Source organism: Macrobrachium rosenbergii, chromosome 12 (genome assembly GCF_040412425.1).
Source record: "Macrobrachium rosenbergii isolate ZJJX-2024 chromosome 12, ASM4041242v1, whole genome shotgun sequence".
Taxonomy (NCBI): Eukaryota; Metazoa; Arthropoda; class Malacostraca; order Decapoda; family Palaemonidae; genus Macrobrachium; species Macrobrachium rosenbergii.
The window spans coordinates 32017584-32041505 of record NC_089752.1 but is presented as its reverse complement, the minus strand read 5'-3'; the positions used below and the strand labels follow the sequence as shown (position 1 = coordinate 32041505).

At 41.6% G+C, this 23922-nt stretch overlaps 1 protein-coding gene across 16 annotated transcripts in view; it reads right to left on the bottom strand.

Moving 5' to 3' along the window:
* Positions 1–23635, bottom strand: part of rush (rush hour) — a 119418-nt gene extending 95783 nt beyond the window's left edge. For 6 of the 16 annotated variants that reach the window (XM_067112132.1, XM_067112127.1, XM_067112140.1 and 3 more), the window contains exon 1: positions 23491–23635. In XM_067112132.1, the coding sequence (XP_066968233.1) occupies positions 23491–23506 (16 nt within the window). In that variant the 5' untranslated portion in view covers positions 23507–23635. Of the gene's footprint in view, positions 1–8802; positions 8991–9629; positions 9713–10056; positions 10206–10520; positions 10717–21948; positions 21971–23490 lie in introns of those variants that run through there. The other 10 variants (XM_067112134.1, XM_067112136.1, XM_067112130.1 and 7 more) reach the window with 9 other exon arrangements.
* Positions 23636–23922: the final 287 nt, after the last annotated feature.

Below are 23922 nucleotides of genomic sequence, written 5' to 3'. Positions count from 1 at the left end.
TTAGTGGGGTATGACATTGACCTTTGCCTAGGAGAATTGGTGGGATGGGCAGCCACCTCCTCGACCAACACATCACTGACACTAGGTGCAATCAGGAGCTCTACTGACACTGCACTGGCACTAGGAGTAACAGGGTGCTCGGAATCACTCTTATTGTCCATAAGGACTTTAACCGAAGAGGCTAATTGCGCAATAGATTCAACAATCAATTCGAACCTTTTATCAATTTTACACTCAAAGCTGGCAGTGGTGCTGGGTTCGAAAGCGAGAGAGCCAGGTAAAGGAGCGGGTTGCACAATAGGAGAACCGGGTACGGGATCAACAGAAATAACAGGAACATCAATCTCGACGTTAGCACTATCAATATCATGATCAACAGGAGATCCCTGACTAACTAAAGCCTTACTAATCCGTCTGGCTGTCACTTTTCTCTTTTTATCTCTAGCTAGTTTGTTTAAACGAGATCTTAAAGTCTTCCACTTCTTACTGTCCCAGTCTACACACTCATTACACAAATTTGTCCCCTACATTTCGTGCAGATAGAATGTGAATCGCAAGATTCATTAGTTAAACGCGTAATGCAGCCTTTGCTGCAATACCTTAAGCTAGTTGAACCCGAGTCTGATATTTGGAAAAAACAAGTCAACTAAAGTCACAACTGGTAAATAAGGAAAGTCGTTATAAGGAGAATCACAATAAAGGTAAAAAAACAATCCAATTCTATCTAATATTGCCAAAAGGCTATCAGAGCAAGAATACTTTCACCAATTTCGATGAGAAATCAATAGGAAAGACGAATTCCAAAATCAGAGCTGATGCTTTTAGCAGCCATCAGCCGGCAGAAACAAACCGAATACTTTTGCTAGTTGTTCCTCTCTTACCACAAAAGTGGGCAGTTGGTCACCTAGCCAAACAAAATAGTGCTACCTGCAAATTTCAAAATTTTTAGCTGCCGGTTCATAGAAACTATAGCAATGTAATTACTTGGTAAGTTACTCACATAAAAGTAATAATGCATCCTTCTGGGAATCTGCTGGATGGCAAGATGCAGACTGCAATGAAATTTAAATGAAGCGTAGCATGGGCTACCAGGTTTAGGTTAAAAAATGATCTGCATGAAGTCTGATTTCCTGAGCTGGTTTAACGAAGGTTTTTGGAGGGTATGGTTACTAGGGTTAGAAGCACAATCAAGCAGTGAAGGCACTTAAAGGAACTATAAGATACAACATTTCTATGATAAAATACAGTTTTATATATACCTACCAAGTAACTACATAGCTATTAAGTTTCCAACCATTGCTGCAGCTTAAATTTTAAATTCGCGGTAGCGTTCTATTGTTTTGGTGCAGGTAACTCGTCCCGCCCACTTTCAGGGAAGGATGGGTACAACACAGCTGAAGAGCTCAATTCATTGTTACCGAGTAACTATATAGCTGAATCCCACATTGGCAGGAGGTGGGATACATGGCCATATACTACTCAAAAACACTCAGTAATGGAGATGAATTTGAAATAGAGAATGTAGCCAGCATTGATAAAATGCTTGTTGTAACCTTACCTGGTGAGAGAGCTACAGTAGGAAGATACTGCCTCTGGTCGGTGCTCATCTCAACTTGTAGTGGCGTGGTGGTAAAGCCAAGGGGTGTCTCTACTTCTGTGGGAGCTTCGCAGCCGAGGAGTACTCTGATGACTGCCAAAGCATTACAATATAAAACAAGGGCCCTTGCCCTGGGCACTGTACCATAAAAACAACCAGATAACGCTGTTACCCACACAACGCATAAAAACATATAAGCACTACCCATCCATTAAAAGATGAAACAACTGGTGGGTACTCCAGGTACACAGGACCCCTAAGCTTCCCAAAACTCAACAACCTATAACAAGGCGAGGAGATAGCAAAATAGAGGGAAAACCTCCTATCCTTCTTCCCCCAATACCATGCTAGCCAAGGATAATGGACCTAGGGTATTGCAGTTATCACATACTGTTTCTGTATCACGTAAATAAAAATTGGTGAGCACTGACTTGCACCTCCAAAAAGTGGATTGCACAATCGTGGAAAGAGATAATTTGCACTTGAAGGCCAGCAAAGTAGCTATTGCCCTAATCTCGTGGGCTCTGACTTTACAAATAGGAGAGTCATCTAAAGTTTCCAAGTGGGACTTGGAGAGTACATCCTTCAAGAAAAACGCCAAAGTATTCTTGGATAGTGGATGGGATGGACCCTTGACCAAGCACCAGAGGTTAGGAGGTGTACCTCTGATCCTCTTAGTTCTTTCGAGGTAATTCTTTAACGCTCTTACCGGACAAAGAGCTCTCTCTTGGTCTGCTCTTCCGAGGATGCCCGTCAAGCTCTTGATAGTGAACGAATGAGGCCAGGGATTGGATGGAGTTTCATTCTTCACTAAAAATCCCATAGTGAACAAACAGACTGCATCTCCTTGCACAAAACCAACTTTCTTGTTCAGGGCCTGCAGCTCACTAATCCTCTTAGCCGTAGCCAAAGCTACTTGGAGGAAGGTTTTCTTAGTTGGATCCCTAAGGGATGAGGATTGAAGGGGCTCAAAGGAGGGGCCAAAAGCCATTTCAGCACAACATCTACATTCCAAGACACTGAATCTGTCTTTTCTAGTTTTGAAGTGTCTACAGACTTAATCAAATCACTAATGTCTTTATCTGCAGACAATTCTAAACCTCTACTCCTAAACACTGTGTTTAGCATAACTCTGTACTCTTTGATCATGACTGTAGCTAACCCTAGAGCAGTGATTCTCAAACTGGGTGCCGTGGCACCCTGGGGTGCCACAGACAGTGCCTAGGGGTGCCGCAAGATTGTCATGAATTTTGTCCTGGCAGATCATCTCAATGAACATTTGTATATAAAGTAAAAAAAAGTTTGCAGAAGTCTTCATATAATTATTATCAGTGTCTCTACTCTAATTATGTTTATCTAATTCTTCTGATATGCTCTTTGTTTGTACAGTATATTTCTGCATGTACGGTGTGCTGATTTTGGTTTGAGTATGGACAATAATTTTATTCATTAAACAAGAAGTTAATACGTGCGATATGGTGGGATGGTGAAGAAGGGGTGCCACGGTAATGATTGCATTAGCTAGGGTGCCATCACTAAAGAAAGACTGAGAACCACTGCCCTAGAAACAGCCTTAGGGAGAGCAGAAAGTCTGAGATCTGTGATACAGAGGTATCAGTAGAAGAGACGTCATGTCTTCTACACCAGCTGCAAAAGACTGCCCACTTGGCCTGGTAGACCTTAGAGGAAGACTGGTGTCTCAACTTTGTAATCGCCTGTGCAGCTGGTCTTGAAAAACCCTTCACACTGACAAGCTTCCTGAAAGTCTGAAGCCTGTCAGAACAAGACCGAATAGGCCTTGGTGGAACCAATGAAAATGAAGTTGCTTGAGTAGACTTTGTTTCTGTGGTAGAAGTCTTGGAAAATCCACCAGTAGCTTGAGGAGGTCTGGAAACCACTTCTAAGGCCAAAATGAAGCAGCAAGGGTCACTGATGAGTTGTTGTGAGAGAGAAACTTGTTGATGACATCTCTCACCCTACTGAACGGTGAAAAGGCTTACACATCCAGGTTCGACCAGTCCTGGAGCATTGCATCTGTTCCCCATGCGAGAGGATCTGGGGCTAGAGAACAGTACAAGGGAAGGCAATGATCCCTTGATGTTGCAAACAGGTCTATCGATGGCTTTCCCCACCGTTTCCACAGGTCGGTGCACACCTGCGGATTCAGTGTCCATTCCGTAGGTAGGACCTGTTGGTAACGACTTAACTCGTCCGCTAGGACGTTTAATTTGCCCTGTATAAATCGTGTGACAATCTTGGTGTGATTGTTCTATGCCCAGAGAAGGAGATCCTTGGCCGCTTCGTAAAGAGAGAAGGAGCGAGTCCTTACCTGGTTCTTTATGCATGCTAGTGCAGTCATATCATCCGAATGCGCTATGACTGTACTGTACTGTCGAACGTCGTTGCTGCAAAATGCTGACGGGCAAAGTGAGCTGTCTTCTGCTCCTTCACATTGATATGGAGTCTTCTCTCGGCCTGAGACCACGTCCCTAAAACTTCCATATCCTCTAGAGGAGCCCCCCAACCCAGATCCAATGTGTCTGAGTACTATATTGTTAGGTTGGGGCTCAGAAGGTGCAGTGACTTTGCCACTGAAAACTTTCCTTCTGCAAACCACCACCGAAGGTCCTCCTTGATCTCAGGGGGTGATGGGGAAAACGAAAGAGTCCGGAAGGGTCTTCCTTTGCCAACTGGCCTTCAGGAAGGATTGTAACACTCCTGTGTGGAGTCTTCCTAAAGGCATGAACTTCTCGATGGATAAGAGTGTGCCCAGTAAACTCATCCATCCATTGGCTGAGCATGCCGGGAGAGAGAGGGAGTTTTATACTGTCTGGAGGCAGGACTGGATTCTTTTGTCATTCCCAAATAAAGAACCGACTGAGTCGGGACTAACCGAGACTTGTCCAAGTTTATTAAAAGACCCAACTCTTGGGCCAGGAGAAGTATCCTCTGAAGGTCCCCCATGCATCTTGCTCTTGAGGGGGAGCGCAGGAGCCAATCATCTACATATAGACAAATGTTGATCCTAATGAGATGGAGCCACTTCACCAGAGGGGAGAGAACCCAGGTGAAAACTTGAGGAGCTGTAGAGAGGGTGAAGCACAGAGCCCGAAACTGAAGGACTCTGCCCTAGAACACACACCTTAGATACTTCCTGGAGTCCAGATGTACTGACACATGTAAGTATGCGCTCTGGATGTCGATGGTCGCCTTCCAGTCTCCTTGGCAAATGGAAGATAGGACTGAATGGTTCATTTTCATCTTGAAGTGTGTAGTTTTAACAAAGAAATTCAGGGCGCTGAGATCCAACAGATGCCTCCAGCCCCCCAGTGATTTGGGGACGACAAATAGACGGTTGTAAAAACCCCGTGCTTACGTCTTCAACCACCTCTACAGCTTTCTTCCTGCCCGGGGACGAAAACCCCTCCAAACCTACCAAGTAGCCTGTCAAGTTGATGGGAGAGGACACCAAGGGGGGTTTCTCCCTGAACGGGATGGAATAGCCCTCTCAGAGGACTTCTGAGACCGACGGCTCTACATTTCTGGCTTCCCGCTTGCTCCAAAAGTGGAGAAGCATGGCTCCCACTGGAACATGGAGGTCAGGATCCTCACTTGTGAGGAGAGCTTGACTGACGACTTCTTAGCTGGTCGAACTGACCGAAGGTTCATGCGTGGGCAGGGCTGGAACTTTGCTCGGCCACCTCAGAAGGGCTGCTGCTGCAGTGGAGAGACTGTCCTAGAGGTAAAGGAGACCACAGAACCATGTCCTTACTCCTTAGGGCACTTGGTAGACTGTGACAGTAGATCTTGAGTAGATTTCTTCTGCAACTCCACTGCCACGTGCTCTACTGTAGCACACGGAAACAGACTAAAGCAGTCCAAGGGCACAAAAAGGAGAGCTGACATCTGTGAGGGAGAGACCCCTTTTAGGGTAAAAGAACACCACTGCCCTCTTCTAGAGAACTACCACCGCAAATAAGGCAGCCAGTTCTTGGGAGCCATCCCTAATTTCCTTATCTGAGCATGAGAGGCCTCCTAACCAGTCCGCTGAGAAATTATCTTGAAGAGTGGCACATTCCTCAATCTTCTTCAGTAAGGCGCCCACAGTCCAATCCAAGAAGCTGAAGATCTCGAAGACTTTGAAGATATCCCGCACTAAATGGTCCAGTTCCGAGGACGTGAACATCACGCTGGTGGAGGAGAATGCTGAGTTACGTGCTGAATCTATCAGGCTAGAGAAGTCCCCTTGGGAGGAGACAGAAACTCCCAAGGAAGGAGCTTCTCCAGTGGCATATGACAAATACCTCCTTTTCGACAGGTGAGGAGGAGGGGCGCAAAACACAGCCTTGCCAAGATCCCTCTTCTCTGTCAACCAACCCTCAATGCCTGGGAGGGCTTTCTTTGATGAGGATGATAGGACCATCTTGGGCAGCCTGGACAACTCTGCAGGCGGTCTCATCATGAACGCTGAACTCGGAGAGGATGGGGTCACCGGGGAGAAGAATGTCGGGTAACAAAACAGGAAATACTTCAAGATAGCTGCGTATAGGACGAAGAAGGCTGTTCCTCTTCGATGTCTTCTTCTTCTGACAAAATAGAAGGTGCCAAATCTGAAGCTCCTGAATACTGTAGGAGGCTTCTGCAGAAGATTCAAAATACTGTCCAGACAATGATGGATGGGTTCCTGAACTGTAGGAGTATACAAACGCTTTGCGCCAGACCAGAGAGGTGGCGTTTGGCACCTGGAGTGTGGTGCCGAATGTTTGGTAGAAGCTGGTGCCAAACTGGAAGGTGAGAGGACAAACACCGGTGTATGTGTGTGCACAAGTGAAAACTCAGACACTGGTCGCTCAAACACTGTATGTCTAGGCACTGACTGATCGGATCCCACTGGGCACTCGTATCCCACAGGGTGCTTGGATCCCACCGGGCACTCGGATCCCACTGGGCGCTCGGATCTCACTAGGTGATTGGATCCCATTAAACACTTGGAGCCCACTGGGCGCTCAGATCCTGCTGGACTCTCAGATCCCACTGGGCATTCAAAACGCTTCTTAGAAGAGGAAGTCCATTTCGGTGCCAGACACTGGAGCTCTAACCACTGAAGCGGCAGGAGATGAACGACTGGGGTTGTCCCAAAAGCTGCGGGAAGGTTTGGGACTATGCTTCTGTTCTCTGGTCCGCTTACACAGAAGCGGGAAAGTGCATTTAGCAGCTGGTACATGCCTTTTCAATGGGATAAATGCACTCGAAAAGCGCCAACTGCAGTCCTTGCCCGCACTGGAATCTAAATCACTGTTGGCAGTCACTGACCAGCAGAAACAAATTGAGCTCTTCAGCTGTGTTGTACCTATCCTTCCCCGAAAGTGGGCGGGGCGAGTTACCTGCACCAAAATAATAGAACGCTACCACAAATTTCAAATTAAGCTGCTGCAATAGTTGGAAACTAATAGCCATGCAGTTACTTGGTAAGTTACTTATATAAAAACACAAGATTATGGTTGCCTTTGTGGTCTTACTCTGATCTACTGATCTATATTCTGTATATCTTTCTCTATATTTCTTGAAATATCAGCTACTCCCTCCACAGAATAAAAAATTCTACATCCCATGACCAAAGCCGGTCATAAAAGTGCACTTCATCTTTGAGTTCAGAGTCTCTTAAGGGCCCTGATTTGTCTTGAAATGCAACTGGAAGTTTCTACAGCCATAGTTAAAGTCTCAAGATAGTAATCTTAAAAACAGAGCTGGCATCCTGAAGTTTGGAACATCTGTCCTCTAAGAACTTAAATCACTTTTCACTCAACTTGATGTTCACTAACAATTGCACAATTGGAATCATTTAGCCAGTGTATGTGCTTAAAATCATGAACTTTGCATAACTACTTTATGTGCTCCTTCTCTATGTGTAACTTGAGAGCTGGTATGTCTCTTGAGTGGTAGTTGTCTTCTCACTCCCCATAAATGAAGTAAAAAAGTTTTCATGCATGTTTTCCTGTATAGATGTATTAGATGAAAATCATTGCTAGACGGAACAAGCTTTACTGAAGCTTAGTTCTGATTTACAGAGCAAGACTAGGTACAAATGATGGTATTCAAGCAGCAAGCCTCAAAGATAACCTGTCAGACAGGGAGAATATTTCATCTATAACTTGGCACTGACTGTCAAAGGAGGTATGGCTGCTGTTGCACCATCATCCTTTGAAGCTGGAAGGTATAAAAGCAAGTGAAAGGACCTGAGTATATAAGGACTGCTTTCACTGTCGAATAATAAAAGTCTTGGAAAAGAGCCCCTGTGCACCATAACCTATTTCTTGAAAGGAAATACAGTAGCCTTATATTCCATAAGTTGTTACCAGCTGGCTGGCTGTGTCCGGTACTGGAATTAAATGGAATTTGTTAAAGACCATCTTTACCTATCGTTCATAAAGATACAGCCAGCATATGTTTCCAGATGCAAACATCTATCATCTCTTCAACCTGAAGGTGCTCTTATGATCAGACTTGAACAGACATTTTACAACTGGCCCCACAACATCTTTTGTGCATAACACTCACTCCCGGTAAGTGTTAAACCTTGGTACATTGTTAAAACACTTAAATCTCCCAAGTTTCACAAGGACTACTGTCCTCACTGTCAGAGAGAGAATGAAAGCACTGTAGATCTAGTTTTATTACCTAGGTTCACACACAAGAAAAAGGTTCTTTAATTATTCCCTTATTTAATAACAATAGTTAAGGGTTTAGCTGCAGTACCTCACAACATATGAGAAAAAGTAAATTCAATCCATGTAAGAAGTACCCTCAAAAACCAAAGTAGCCAAAATATCTATAACAAAACTATTGTATAAAGAAGAAAGTAAAAATTCTTCTTTAAATGGTGATTGTAACAACCAAGAGAGAGAGAGAGAGAGAGAGAGAGAGACCACAAGTCCCTTATCTAGACAAAGTTAGCTACTAAAAACTTCTTTACATGAAATACATTAAAGCATTACCTCACGTGCAGGATTAACAAGTGTCCAGTTTACACTGGTCCTAATGTTTAATGTCAATATACACTATGTTGACATCAATAGTGAAATCATTACTATCAATGGGATTTTATACAAAGTGTGTTGGTTAACAATAAAAAAAGGAAAATACAATGCTGAATGATAATAACTGGGAAAGCCTCATGAGAGAGAACTTTTTCACATATAACTCACCATTAGATATATCCAGACGGTATACCAACTGCACAACCATTTGCTCAATGCTGCTTGGAGGAAATCTCCCATTTTTAGACATTTCAAAGGTCATTTATGACTGGGCTATGTATTGTCAAGGAACAGCAAATAATAATCAATCCAAAGCACACTACTGTATATTCCATTAATTTATTTGTTCTGGGACACTGTACCACAGAAAACAACCAATAAAAAACAACAACGATTATCGGAAGGAAGTCGTTCAAAATGTCACTACATTATACAATTAGACTCATATGGAACAAAGGAAGGAAAAGGAATTTAGGGTTTTCCTATTTTTAGTAATGAGTCATAGATCCTGCATCTTCTTGTTTCTGGTGGTGTAACACTGATGCGGATTTGTAGAAAAATATAATTTGAGAAAAAAGTCAGTGAATTCCTTGTAACATGAACTACATTTTGGCATATGCTCCATTTATTGCATACAGTATAGCATATTTTTCGTAACAGGCACTGTACCTACTGTTTCAATGAACAATTCTTCAAAAGTACTTTATATTAAATTTTTTCATCTATTAGCACTGAACAACAGATCTATAGTAATTTTTGAAAGCAGTTCTTCACAACACTGTAAACAATAGCAAAACCTTCTGCCTTCACCCATGACCAGTGAGTTATTTCCATCTTTTTGAAGTTAATTCTTAATGAGTTCAGATGAGGGAACTGCCCTATATATTCAAACCAAATAGATTTCATTTATACTACGACAAGAAAGCTCAACTGCATAAAAATTATTTGTAATTTGAACTATTCACTTGAGTAATCAACATGACTACATTACAGACATTTGCGTTTGTTTTTCTATTCACACAAGAGGAAAGACTCCTGTGTTGCAAACACCGATGTGCACCAGATCAAAGGGACCTCAAAACTGTCAATGACAAAGCAGCTCAACTGAATCAGGGAGTATTAGTTCCCTCACTGACTTAATCATGAATTATATGGCTTCACAATCCTAATACCAGCTCTAATTTCACAGCAGTTCTCACATAACACATGGGGCAGCACTGTCATGAATATATCTTCATCTAACATTTACTACTATCCCACAAATAATAAAATGGCATTCATTAATAGCAAAAGGTTGAGATAAAAATGCTACTCTGACGCAAATAATAAGAGCTGGTTCCAAGAATAAAAACAAAGATATAAACAAAATACTTATACATATATTCATAAAAACACTAAAATTTCATGGGAACATGCACTTACTTTTTTTTGCAAAACAAAACACAAGTATTGAAGAATATAACCAGTTCAAAACTCAAACTAAAGTAAAATGAACACTGAGAATATGTCTCTCTCTCCTCACTCTCCACAGCTGGTGTCAGCCCTAATGCCACAACTGCCCAAATTTACTCAAACAATACAGCAACTCCCCTTCAGTGACCACATCCACTTGCCAACTACTCAAATTTTCAAGAGTTTAAAACAAATTCTAATGAAACCTTCAATTCTGAAAGTCATCAAAGCCATTCTAAAAACTTACGAAACTATAACTAAATCAACTGAGTAAATATGTGCATACATTAGGCAGTTTGTGTAGCTAAACATAGTAATATAAACAGGTGCACATGGCACCCTCTTAAGCAGTTGGGACAGGAAGGCACTCGAGTTACCAAGTGAAGGTCAGCCATTTAAAACTTTAGAAAAGAGACGTGCACACACAGACATACCACAAAAGAGGTCCATTCCTTTGTATCCCCACAAACTGTATTTCCTTGTTGTAGCAGCAAAAATTTCTTATTTTCTCTCAAAGTTCCAAATAGGGGCAAAGCAAGATTGCATATTTGCATCCATAATCAAAAGTATTCCCCACAAGTGAGCACTGACAACTCAGACAACTCCCACTGAGTGATAAGGAGATATGACACTGAGTCATACACTGTACAACTTACACACACACACACACACATACAGACTGACATGTTCTCCTAATTACATTAATAAAAATGTACAGCAGAAATGCTACATTGAGTTCATGCATCAGCATTTGGCTAGAACACACAAACACTTTCAAAACTAACCATTATCCTTAGAAAGCAAAACCTTCTCTGAGTTACTTAAGATGAATCATCAGTAGATGTAATTTGATCTATATAGTTCTTATATCATGGCATTAACAATATTGGAGAGAGAGAGAGAGAGAGAGAGAGAGAGAGAGAGAGAGAGAGAGAGAGAGAGAGAGAGAGAGAGAGAGAGAGAGAGAGAGCGCATTATCATTCCTATAATCAGTAATAATCATTCATTCAAAATAACACAAAAAAAGACAGTTTTTAATTACAGGTATTTCCCCATTTATGATGTTTCATTTTACGATAAATCAAGTTTGCAAAGGGGTTAACTGTTCCAATGGTTTCGAAGTTATGAAGCAATACCAATACAACAATATTCATGTATATGATACAGTATAATTCATATTTTATGTTTATGATACAGTAATTTGTATTTCATTAGAGAGAGAGAGAGAGAGAGAGAGAGAGAGAGAGAGAGAGAGAGAGAGAGAGAGAGAGAGAGAGAGAGAGAGAGAACTGAGGCACGTTTATGTTAAAGCCTAATAGTACAGGAACACCGCACACACACACACACACACTCTTACACTATATTTTGTTTATATTTTATGCTACAATGTTCTGATTTATATTTTTACTGCATTTTCTCTCTTTCTTTTTTTTTAGTTCTGTAAACCAAATTATAAATGCAATTAAGTTTGTAGGATATGTACATATGGCACACTCAATTGCATGCCATTGGTGAACTTGGTACAGCCTGTTGGGTTTTGTCTTGCCTACATATGAAATAAGCATTTTAAATATTTTTATGGTGATTAGAGATGAAATATTCTCTCATTTACTGTTGTGTGTGCTACTCATACCTAGAATAAACTAAAATTGTAATAAAAATGGTACAGCAAAATCAAGCAAAGGAAAAAAAAAATTTAACAAGTACCCTGTACTTACAAATTTAGGTAATAATAGCACAAGTAAAAATGGCACAGGCAAAAATGGCATGGTAAAAATGGCACATGTAAAAATAACACAGGTAAAAATCACACTAGTGAAAGCAAGTGAAAAAATTGGAAAAAATGGCACAAGGGAAAAAAATACATTGATTCATCTGCAATGTTTCACCGTGTTTAGTACTTGCCCCTCAGGGATCAAATGTCCCTAAGTGCATCTGATCCCCGAGGGGCTAGTAATAAACATCACGAAGCAGTGATTCATCTACAATGTTTTGCCGTATTTCATTCTAGTCCCTCAGGGATCAAATGTGTTTCGCCATGTTTAGTACTAGCCCCTCAGGGATCAGATGCACTTAGGGACACTTGATCCCGGAGGCTTACATGGCGAAACACTGCAGATGAATCAATATATTTTTCCCTTGTGCCATTTTTACAAGTGTTATTTTTACTTGTGCCATTTTTACCATGCCATTATTACTGTTCACCAGTACTTATGTGTGCATGCATTCATTCGAAGGCATCGTGAACTTGTTGGATTTAGTTTCATAATTTCATGTTTGTGACAATAGTAATTCGTATTTCATTAAAGGATATGTACAGTACTGAGAGAGAGAGAGAGAGAGAGAGAGAGAGAGAGAGAGAGAGAGAGAGAGAGAGAGAGAGAGAGAGAATCACTTTTTCGCCACAGGCAGGGCAATTTTTTTTTTGTTAAACATATTACAATGATATCAATATAATACAGTATAAATGGATTCTGTAAGTAAAATAACAGTTTCATTACTACTACCTTTATCTTAAATATAGCTGTAATAGCTTATCTGACTTTTGCAAATGGATGCTATGAGTGTAACACCTGCTCTAGCCTAGGTCTACAGTTCACACATAGCCTACACATTTTTATCTCGAGTACGGTAATACAATACGGCAACAACTGATAAGGAAGTTGTTGTATAAAAATACATTAATGGTCACAAAACCATGGTAGGCTGTGGGTATAGTGTAGGCTAGGCTATTGTATATGTATAGATTGTACTGTATACCCTAGTGTAGGCTAGGCTAATTTCAAGTTACATTTTTTCAAGAAACGATGGGGTTTTTGTAACCTAACCCCATTGTGAATGAGGAAATACCTGTACAGTAAAAAGAATATCAATCATACATTTATATTAATGAATTTGAGGGGACCTACATAAAGTTTATCAAAAATAATTTAAAGGTAAGTACTGTAGTCTCAAGAATATAACATAGCAAACATATTTTAAAAATAAAACTTGTGTACTGTTTAAGCTAAAGGTATATGCAAATAACTGTACAAACATAATCATCTACATACATACAACCATGCTAGCTATCTAAACAAAAGAAAACCAATTCATTTTTCTTTTATTAATATAGATACAGAAGAAATGAACAGAACCTGACATTTTCTCCTAATACATTTACTGTAAAGCATTTTTCTAATAAACTTCAAGAATATGTTTATTGCAGATATCCGAATGGGTTCACTGTTAAAAGCAATCAACCACAACACAAGAATGTGCGTGCTGCTGTGATGACATTACACTCATGGCTAGTCATTATCATATGCCCTAGTATCATAGCCTATACAAAGAAATGACAACCTTAACAAAGACCACCTACTATGGATTATTATACTATAGAGTCCAGCAAGACAAACATTTCTAGTGGAAAACATGACAGACACCTAGCACTTTTTGGCAAGCTCAATCTCAGGGTAAAATTAAAAAAATAAAGACAGGTATATCACTGAAAGAAGCATGGGGCCCCAGTTTCCATAAGATAGTTCACAAGAATTGGGTGAAAATACTTTAAGCAGTGTACAAATTCCAGTTAAAATTTATGTGTGTGGGAAGGGGGATGGCTTCAGCACAAGCATGGACTAATACAATATTGCAATTGTAAGAGCACATTATGAAGGGTGTTGCACGCACACCCATATGGAGGGACATAAGCCCTCAGTTCAACAAGAGAGAAAATTGAATGTGATGAACAGACAGTCCCCTTACATTAAAAGAGCAGGTGATCTGGGGCAGAAGTGAGGACAAGTTCACAATTAAACTACCAAGCTTTCAGATTTATACAGAGAAAACCACCATAAATATAAGGTAATGTTGCCCATAAAGGAGGGGAGGGGAATGTTCAGTGATGATAAAACAAGAAATACGTAATGCCACAAAACTCCATATGTTATTTGGTAAAACTGACACACACAACATTATACTTTACTGTTGCAAAATCTCCACCTATGAGAAATGATGCTGCCCTTACTCTCCAAATGGGACATTGAGCGGATTAGTAAATGGTGTAGTCTGTGGGGTATGAGGCTGAACTCTAGAAAAACAAAAACACTGCTGATTAGCAGATCTCGTACAGATACTTTATCCCATCCTCCCTCCACATCAATGGGACTCTGCTGAATGAGTTTGAAGCTTTAACTATTCTAGGTGTAACTTTTGACTCGTATCTTACTTTTGAGAAACATCTAATGACAGTGTCAGCAAATGCCGCATGAAAGTTAGGTATTGTATGAAATGCCTCATATATTTATAACACTGATAAAATTCAAGCAACCTGTTTTAGGTCATTTGTCCTTCGTGTACAGAATAATGTTCTCCAGTATGGATGTCTGCATCTGCCTGAGATTTACCTCTTTAAGATAGAGTGGTTTGTGGTGGTAGGTTTCTGTTTCCTATTACTGATGGATGGCCTCATTTGTCAATTTTTTATAAGTTGTATTTTAACAGAGATCTTTCACATTCTCTGATCCCTGATCCCCTCTTCCTGCCGAGAGCACCTAGATTTGCTGAACAGCAGCACCAACAGTAAATGTGCCTCATTGTAGAACTTCTAAGTTCCAGAGGTCCTGTATTCCTCAAACCGTTGGACTGTGGAACAGTCTCCCAAATGATGTCATGCAATTGGAACTTCAAAAGTTCAAGCAAAGATGCAATGCATTACTACCCTAATACTGTACTATACTACTATTCTCCTTGCATTTTGATATATTTTCATTTATTTATAAATTATTAATTATTTTTCATGTTTAATAAATAAGATCTCTTCCTTCTGTATCCTTTATCTCCGCTTTCTTCTTCCTAATGAACACCATATTCTTTGGAAGCTTGAATTTCAAGTCCATGGCCCCTGTGGGCTTGTTCCATATGAATAGGGTTCATCTTCTGAATAATAATAATAATAATAATAATAATAATAATAATAGGTCTTATTAAAAAGGATGGCTGTATTATGCGAATTTATCTTATATAGTGTCTTTTCTATCCTCCTTATGATTCGCTTTTCAGGCTCAGCGATGTTAGTCAGTAACTGGCCGATATTCATGTTGGAAAAGGACAGTGTGCGGAATATTGGAAGTCTTTTATTAAAATATCCAATCAGAAATCATTCGTCTGGGTTCAGGTTCTATTGTAGGTACCGTCGACATGTTTCGACCAGCTCGTTGGTCATCCTCTGGACTTGGTTGCAGAAGGTCTGAAGAAACGAGGTGCTCAGGTTGGTATTTATAGGGGGTCTTGATCGGTGCTGAATTATGATTGGCTGCCGGGGCATGTACCCTCGGCGGAGCCTTCTCATCCAAGTCAAGTTCTGTTTTAAGTCTTGCGTGCGAGCGACATTGTAGTGCTGAGGATGAAGAGAAGAATTTCGATCCTCGGATGCGAATTTTGATTTGCTCAAAATGCGCTATGGGGATCGCTCGGTGCATGTCTCCTGGCTGCCGGGGGGAGAAAGGTTTCTTGCGTAATGTTGAGTGTTGGTTTCTTCTTCCCAATGTGCAATGCTTCCAAGAGGCGTAGGTGGCGATGGTCGGTAATTTGGTCAATTATTTCGATGTTCGTGATTATGTCTTTTCTTGCTATTCTCTGGTTATGGACGGTCCTGGCATGATTAAAGATAGCCCCCTCTTGGGCGTGGCAGGAAATCCTTTTGGAGAAACGCATGGTGGTCATACCGATGTAAGAACCGAGGCATCCTCGGACGGGGCATGAGTACCCGTATACCAGGTTGGTTTTCTTCAAGGGGTCCTGCTGAGTGGGGGCTGGGTTGTTGCGCAGCCTTGTAATAAATAACCAGATGTATATTTTTGTTGGAGTCAACAGGGCTGACATTATTCTCGATGATGTTTTTGAGGGCGCGTTCGTCTTCTTTATATTTATGGTGAAATTGTCCTTTGTAGAAGAGCTCTATGCGTTCAGGGGCATCGGGGCGAGGTTCCTGACGGTACCATCTATTGATGTTCGCCTTGATAGATTCTTCTATATCCCGCTTTGGGTGTCCATTGTCGACGAGGGTTTGGGCTACACGTTCTATTTCTCCGTGGGTGTCGTTCCAGGAGGAGCAGTGTGAGAGGGCCCTCCTGACGTAGGCGCTGATGGTGGAGCACTTATACCTCTCGGGGCACTCGCTCGCCCCGTTCATACACATGCCCAGGTTCGTGTGTTTCGTGTAGACCCTCATAGAGAAAGAGGCCTCTCTCTGTTCTACAAGGACGTCAAGGAAGGGGAGGCAGCGGTTTTGGCTCTGTTCGATCGTGAAACTGAGGCAGCTATGCTTGTGGAATGCACACCTCAGGTTTTCAATCTCCTCTTGTGAATTGGCACTGACGAAGGTGTCGTCGATGTAGCGCACGTACATCCTTGGTTGGCGTATATCTTCGAATACCCTTTGCTCCACAGTGCCCATATAGAAATTGGCGAAGAGGACTCCGAGGGGAGAACCCATCGCCACCCTGTTGATCTGGGTTTACATATGGCCATGATAGTTGGAGAAAGGGGCCTTTTTGGTGCAGATATCCAGGAGGGCGCGGAGGGCCCAGTTTCACGATCGAGCAGAGCCAAAACCGCTGCCACCCCTTCCTTGACGTCCTTGTGGAACAGAGAGAGGCCTCTTTCTCTACGAGGGTCTACCACGAAACACACGAACCTGGGCATGTGTATGAACGGGCGGCGAGTGCCCTGAGAGGTATAAGTGCTCCACCATCAGCGCCACGCCAGGAGGGCCCTCTCACACTGCTCCTCCTGGAACGACACCCACGGAGAAATAGAATGTGTAGCCCAAACCCTGTCGACAATGGACACCCAAAGCGGGATATAGAAGAATCTATCAAGGCGAACATCGATAGATGGTACCGTCAGGAACCTCGCCCCGATGCCCCTGAACGCATAGAGCTCTTCTACAAAGGACAATTTCACCATAAATATAAAGAAGACGAACGCGCCCTCAAAAACATCATCGAGAATAATGTCAGCCCTGTTGACTCCAACAAAAATATACATCTGGTTATTTATTACAAGAGCAGAAAGACGAGCAGCCTGGTTATGCGCAACAACCCAGCCCCCACTCAGCAGGACCCCTTGAAGAAAACCAACCTGGTATACGGGTACTCATGCCCCGTCCAAGGATGCCTCGGTTCTTACATCGGTATGACCACCATGCGTTTCTCCAAAAGGATTTCCTGCCACGCCCAAGAGGGGCTATCTTTAATCATGCCAGGACCGTCCATAACCAGAGAATAGCAAGAAAAGACATAATCACGAACATCGAAATAATTGACCAAATTACCGACCACCGCCGCCTACGCCTCTTGGAAGCATTGCACATTGGGAAGGAGAAACCAACACTCAACATTACGCAAGAAACCTTTCTCCTCCCCATGGCAGCCAGGAGACATGCACCGGCGATCCCCATAGCGTCACGAGCAAATCAAAATTCGGCATCCGAGGATCAAATTCTTCTCTTCATCCTCAGCACTTCAAGCGCCGCTCGCACGCAAGGCGAAAACAGAACCCGACTTGGATGAGAAGGCTCCGCCGAGGGTACATGCCCGGGCAGCCAATCATAATTCAACACCGATCAAGACCCCCTATAAATACCAACCTGAGCACCTCGTTTCTTCAGACCTTCTGCAACCACGTCCAGAGGATGACCAATGAGCTGGTCGAAACATGTCGACGGTACCTACAATAGAACCTGAACCCAGACGAACGATTTCTGATTGGATATTTTAATAAAAGACTTCCAATATTCGCACACTGTCCTTTTCCAAAATGAATATCGCCAGTTACTGACTAACATCGCTAAGCCTGAAAAGCGAATCATAAGGAGGATAGAAAAGACACTATATAAGATAAATTCATAATACAGCCACCCTTTTAATAAGACCTGTTTAAAAGAGGGTCTACTCCCTTCAAATAATAATAATAATAATAATAATAATAATAATAATAATAATAATAATAATATACTTTACATGAGGGGTAAAAACATCGCATTCATGCCAATCCATACTGCCAAACTTCTGCAGTGTAACACCTTGCTAATGCAGCTTATACAGTTGAGAATTTTAAGGCTACACTAGGATAGGCTATGTCATAAATAATCACAGCATAAGGTAGGTTAAGTACTACTGTAACAGAGTTACTGTACTATTACAAAGTTATACAATACTGCAAATGTAATCAAGGTTTAATGTAACAAAATATACCCTTCATTTGGCACATTTCACAACAAAGATTGTACCCACCAAAACACAACAAAGCAAGCATCCATTTCCTCAGGTACAAGACCCTGCTTGGAAAACAGATCAAAATGTCTGTCAATGCTTCAGTTACCAATGGAGAGACTGTGAGACCAGCTTTTACATGGATCTCATGTGAAAAAAAGACAACCCCACTGTAACCAAGCAATTAGCTTCTGTAGTAACAGGAATTGCACTGTTACCTTCAAGAGCTTGCTCACACAAGAGTCTTATAAAAAAACACTGCTGCTGTCTGTATCAGCATGTCCAAATTCTTTGCCTACTGCTTGGCCACGAAACCAGACTCCTCCCTGTTTATCAAGACCCCCATATCAAAACAAAATGTGAGGTAGTCTCTGTTCTGAAGCACCTGTCTCTCCGAGAACCCAATAACTAGCCAGTGATCAGCTGCAAGCAAACCTATCGGGCTGCTACTAGTCTGAAGCAAAGGACTTCGAACTGGTAAACAGTCCCTTCACAACCATACAGAAGTGGTTCTTAAGAGGGCTGATTGATTGATATATGAAAATACCTATTCGTAACATCCACCAAAAGTATGAAGTCACCCATTCTGGTGAAATGCAACACAGAAAGAGTTGTTTCCATCTTGGTCCAATTCTGTATGACAAACTTGTTTTCGGGAGATACTGATGACCAGTCTCCATCCTCTGGTTGACTTCTCTACCAAGAAAAACCAAATGTAAAAGCCCTGAAACAGATCATCTACAACTTCCAGTGCATCCTTTTCCAGCACTGCCCTCATCTCTGTCATCAAAACCATAGCTTTGGGTGATCCTAAAGGGAAAGTCAGATGTGGTATCAAGAGTCCAAGAGAGAGGACTGAGGGTAGTGGTCCTTGAGAGGCAGTCTATACCAGTCCCGAAGGACACAGATTACCTTGGACTCCACCCCTTGTCACTGCCACATAACCCAATGGCATGACAGACATCCTCTCTCCTTCTTCCTCTTGAATCTCCATCAAGGAGCAGGTGGTGGGGGAAGCCCGAAGGGCCCTTTTTCATGACAGAAGAAAACTAGGCTCCCCACTGTGGTTTCAAGGTGGTCTGAGCTTTCCCAATAATGGACATGGAAGGTATGGCCAAACTTCAAGGCTTGGCTTCAGTTCTTTTTGACACCCTGTGGGGCTTCAGGAAAACTGTACAGTGGAGTCCAAGATACTGGAATGCCTCTTCTCCACTGCAGCCTCAATTTTACTTTTAGTGAAGAGTAAAGAACCCAAGAGTCCTCTCTGCCAAAACCCTCTGGAAGATAGTATACATAAGGTCACATTTTCTCAGGACAAATCTCACCAACAGGTTTACAGTACACACCAACGGAAGAGGAGAGTCAACACTTTACCTCCGAACACCAACAACCTCCAGAACTTTGCCTCTCATCCAAAGATGAGATTCCAGAGACAGTGAAGTTAGCAAGCATGTTCAACCATAGGTTGAGCCAAGATGACTGACTCCATGGCTCCGACTTAATGAACAAGAAGGAACCTTCTCGTCCGTTTTTCTCCACAGGAGGTTTTCATCAGTTTGCAAATGAGAGTCAACCTGAAGGGGAGTAGTCTGTAGTCTGGCATGTAGACCTTCCTCTGGTGTGTCAGCGGTGAGGGATATAGATAGCTTGATCAGCTAGAAGTATAATAAGGAACCTTTTCAGACTTAGATGATCAGACTGTTGACCTGACCCAAAACACTACGAGCAAGCAGTGACCATGGCAGTTGGAAAAATAATCACTCAAAATTGTCATTCCAACTCAGCCTGAAAGGGTTTCAAAGGAGAAAGACCCTCAGGTCCTAACCTATCCCTTTGAACATAAGCAAGCTCATACCCAAAAGAAAGTGATACTATACATTCGTCTGCCCTTGTGAATACTCACTGGATTGTATACATGAACAATCACAACTCAGGACACATGTTGTTGAACCTAGAGCCACAGTTGCCTCATAAAAGTAATGAGCATGCTCTGATCCATGTTCATCCCTCAGACTGTTCTCTCTGTATCTCGGCTGAAGTACGGATAAGATAAGAGCATCAAGAGTCCAGAAATGTGATGACATTGGGTTACAAGTAAACTCTAAGACACCAGCGTTAACTCTATGGGAAATGTCCCACTCACACGCGCAAAACTGCCACAAATCCTTGGAGAGAGAAGGTACTCACTCACAGTTTGACAGATTCTCTTATGAGAGGGTTTTAAGATGACTTCTTCCTAAGAAACGATGATGAGGAGGAAGACGAAGAGGAGGAGAAAAGTAAATGCTTGCATTTTTTCACCTCACTCTGTCCATGATTCCTACTCTCCTCAGGAGAGTAGGACATGGACATGGTCAGGGCAGGTGGCAGCATTAATGGAGTATAGCCTGCGTTTGATAAAGTGAGGGCATCTCCCACAAGATGATCTCACTGGAGGCTCATCAGCGTTAAGCTCCTAGGTGGGAGCAACATCAGCAGGAGCAGATGACCCCTTGGCTGAAGATAAGACCTCTAAGAAAGCAGCAAAAGATGGGTTTCCTAGGACAGAAAGGCCCAAACAAATCTTTTACAAGTAAAAGCGGCCTTACAGTATAAGGAACAGCTAATGAAAATGCTGCAGCCTTACCTGGGTAGAGCTCGGCATGCATTCAGAAGCTGAAAGTTCTGAGCCACCTTTCTCTCCACTATGGTGCAGTAACCAACAGAAACTGAGTAATTAATTGGTACCTGAAGAGCTTTAATGCATGCTGGTAACTTGCCTCCATGTGTGTATCCTTCTCAGAACGAGCAGGAGCAGGTAGAGCGGAGGCACTATGGAAAGGAACAGCCAGTAAGGTTCGGCATTGTTCTGTCCCTTGAAGGCAATGGTGGGCATCTTTTGGTCTCCCTCCATGTCTTGTTGAACCACCTCCATTGTGAAGACCACCAGCTAGTACACACTTTGCAGGTAAAGTTAGAACTGCAACACCTACCTATGCAGAATGAATTTAACTGGTGGGAATCCACCAAAACAGGGAAGATGAAACAATCACTCACAAACTGATATCCCTCACATTTTCCAAGATCAAACCTGTTAATTCTCTATGATATTAACAAAAGACACCTTACATACAAAGAAATAGTGCTTAAACATTCTAGAGGGTAAAGTACAGTACACAGAAGTCTATTTGGTGAGGTGTCTGAGGAGAAGGTGCTGGCTTATAGCAGGATATAGAGAAATTCTTCCCCCTTACACTCTCCTACCTTCAATTAACCACCTTGTTATCAAGCTTCAGTGACAGTTTCCAGCTTGTGCTGAGAAATACTCCTGCATACAAAGAGATGGTTTGTGTTCTCATAGGAAAATGTTATAATTTCATTAAATGCTAAAGTACATGGCTAATGGGAAACTGACTTTCAATTTCTTAACTGACAAACATTTGATTGGAAAATTTTATATGTATACAACAAAATACAGCATGCATCAAACAATTGTATTTGCATAAACAGGTCACCCTTTCTGGTTTTTGGCATCAATAAACACTTGGTTTCGTACTACACTATACAATAGTTACAGCTCGCACAATAATCGAATCTAAACACCATTAAAATAGACGGAACTAACTTTTGTTTTTGTATCACTGTTTTCCCAAGATAATGATGAACTGGTGAAACTGACTAATTCAGGACCATCATGAATGTTTGAGTTAAAGATTTTATAATTCATAAAATTTGGGTTTTGGTCATTCAGTGTTAAAGACAGTGAAAGGATTTAAGAGTGGTTGGCCAGAAAAAAAAATAATGTAGTACCAAGATCTAAAAGTTTTCTACGAAATAACGTTTAGGGATGTCAAACAGTCGGATTGAAAAAGGGAGGCATGAATGGAGGTAGGATGTCAAACAGTCGGATTGAAAAAGGGAGGCATGAATGGAGGTAAAGTAAAAGCCTAAACAGAGGATACAGCTACGGGACAAGGGAACACTGCAAGCACCCATTAATACTGCCTACAGTGCACCATGTGAGGGGCACTGATAGCATCAACCCCCTACATGGAACTTGCAGGTAAACAATGACATACTTGCTAGGTTTTATTTCTATAGCCTTATAAGCTACCCATAAATAAAATTTTTGAGTGATCAGGAAAATAAACTTTTGAGTGATCAGGATGCCCTCTAAACTGCGAGCAGATGTTGACCAACATTAGAAGGTTCTGCATAAGAGATTTAAAGGGCCAAAAGAGTGTTTTCAAGCTAATCAGAAAATAATTTTACTTGGCCCTGGATTCTGATCAGAATTTCACCTTGGCCCTAGGATACATCTATTGATTTAGAATTAATTTAAAGGGACCAAAGAGGAAACAGGGTTTTTAAATGCCTCTGGTGATAAATCTTGTCAGTGAAATCTATAATTTCACTGTCAAATCACACTGGTAAGTAAAATGTTGTCATGTAGAACCCTGAGGGCAAAGTCTACCCAGATTCTAAAGCAATGGTCTCAGGCTACTACTATTCAAAGTATTTGGTGGTAATTCTGCTCAAACACACTTAACACCAATGTTGCACAAGTTCTAATGGACCCGAATCTTGATACAAGTCAATTGAAAACTTGATAACCTAAAAATCAAAAGTATGCCCAGCCCTGTATATGAAACAGCCACAGCCTACACACTCTAATTTAACCTAAGGACGTTAAGCTTCGGTGAAGATTTTCACAATAAATAGGCTTAGGCAACCTAACGTGGCATAGGGTTATGGAAGTGGGCTAGGCTAAGCTTTGAGTACAGAGTAAGGTAGGTTGGGCAGATCATAACCTAAACCACAGATATTTGCCGATCAAGAAATTGCAGTATTCCACTAAAATCTCATGGTGAATTATCAGGGTTCGTCGCAATTAACTATTTCCTACGGATTTCAACCAACAACAGTAAATGACCAACAAAAGAGCGGTGAACATTAGAAAGCAGTTCAAGGAAAGGGAAAAGGGCAGGTCACAAGAGAAGACTTCGAACTTGGCAGCAACTTTCCTCGGAGATCAAAAATTTATAGCAAACTTTCACAAACTGCATAAACAATCCACTCTTGTGGTATAAGTACGAACAGTCTATTTCACACTTGAGGAAAAGCCAGAAATGCGCGACCTATGAATATATGAGGAGAAGAAACTTACCCAGCCGATCCACCATCTTTGTTTTGTTCACTGACCTCCGTTACAAGGCCTCATTAACAGCACAAGAAGAAGCGTTCATTGTCAACATTTTGGAAAGCCTCTTTAACCTACCCCGCCCACACAGTATTAATATGAATTACCAAATTCGTTCGTAGGAGCTGCTCGTATTTGAACGCTTTACTAAAGAAATAAGTGCTCGCAACATAGGTGAACCAGGATTACCCAAAAAATAAGGTATTGTACACAGTCACTTGGTATTCTGAATTTAATCAAGACAAAACTGCAGCAAGAATCTTACTATATATATATATATATATATATATATATATATATATAATCAAGCATATTTCTGTGGATCCCTCTGAACACACACACACACACACATACACACACACACACACACACACACACACACACACACACACATATATA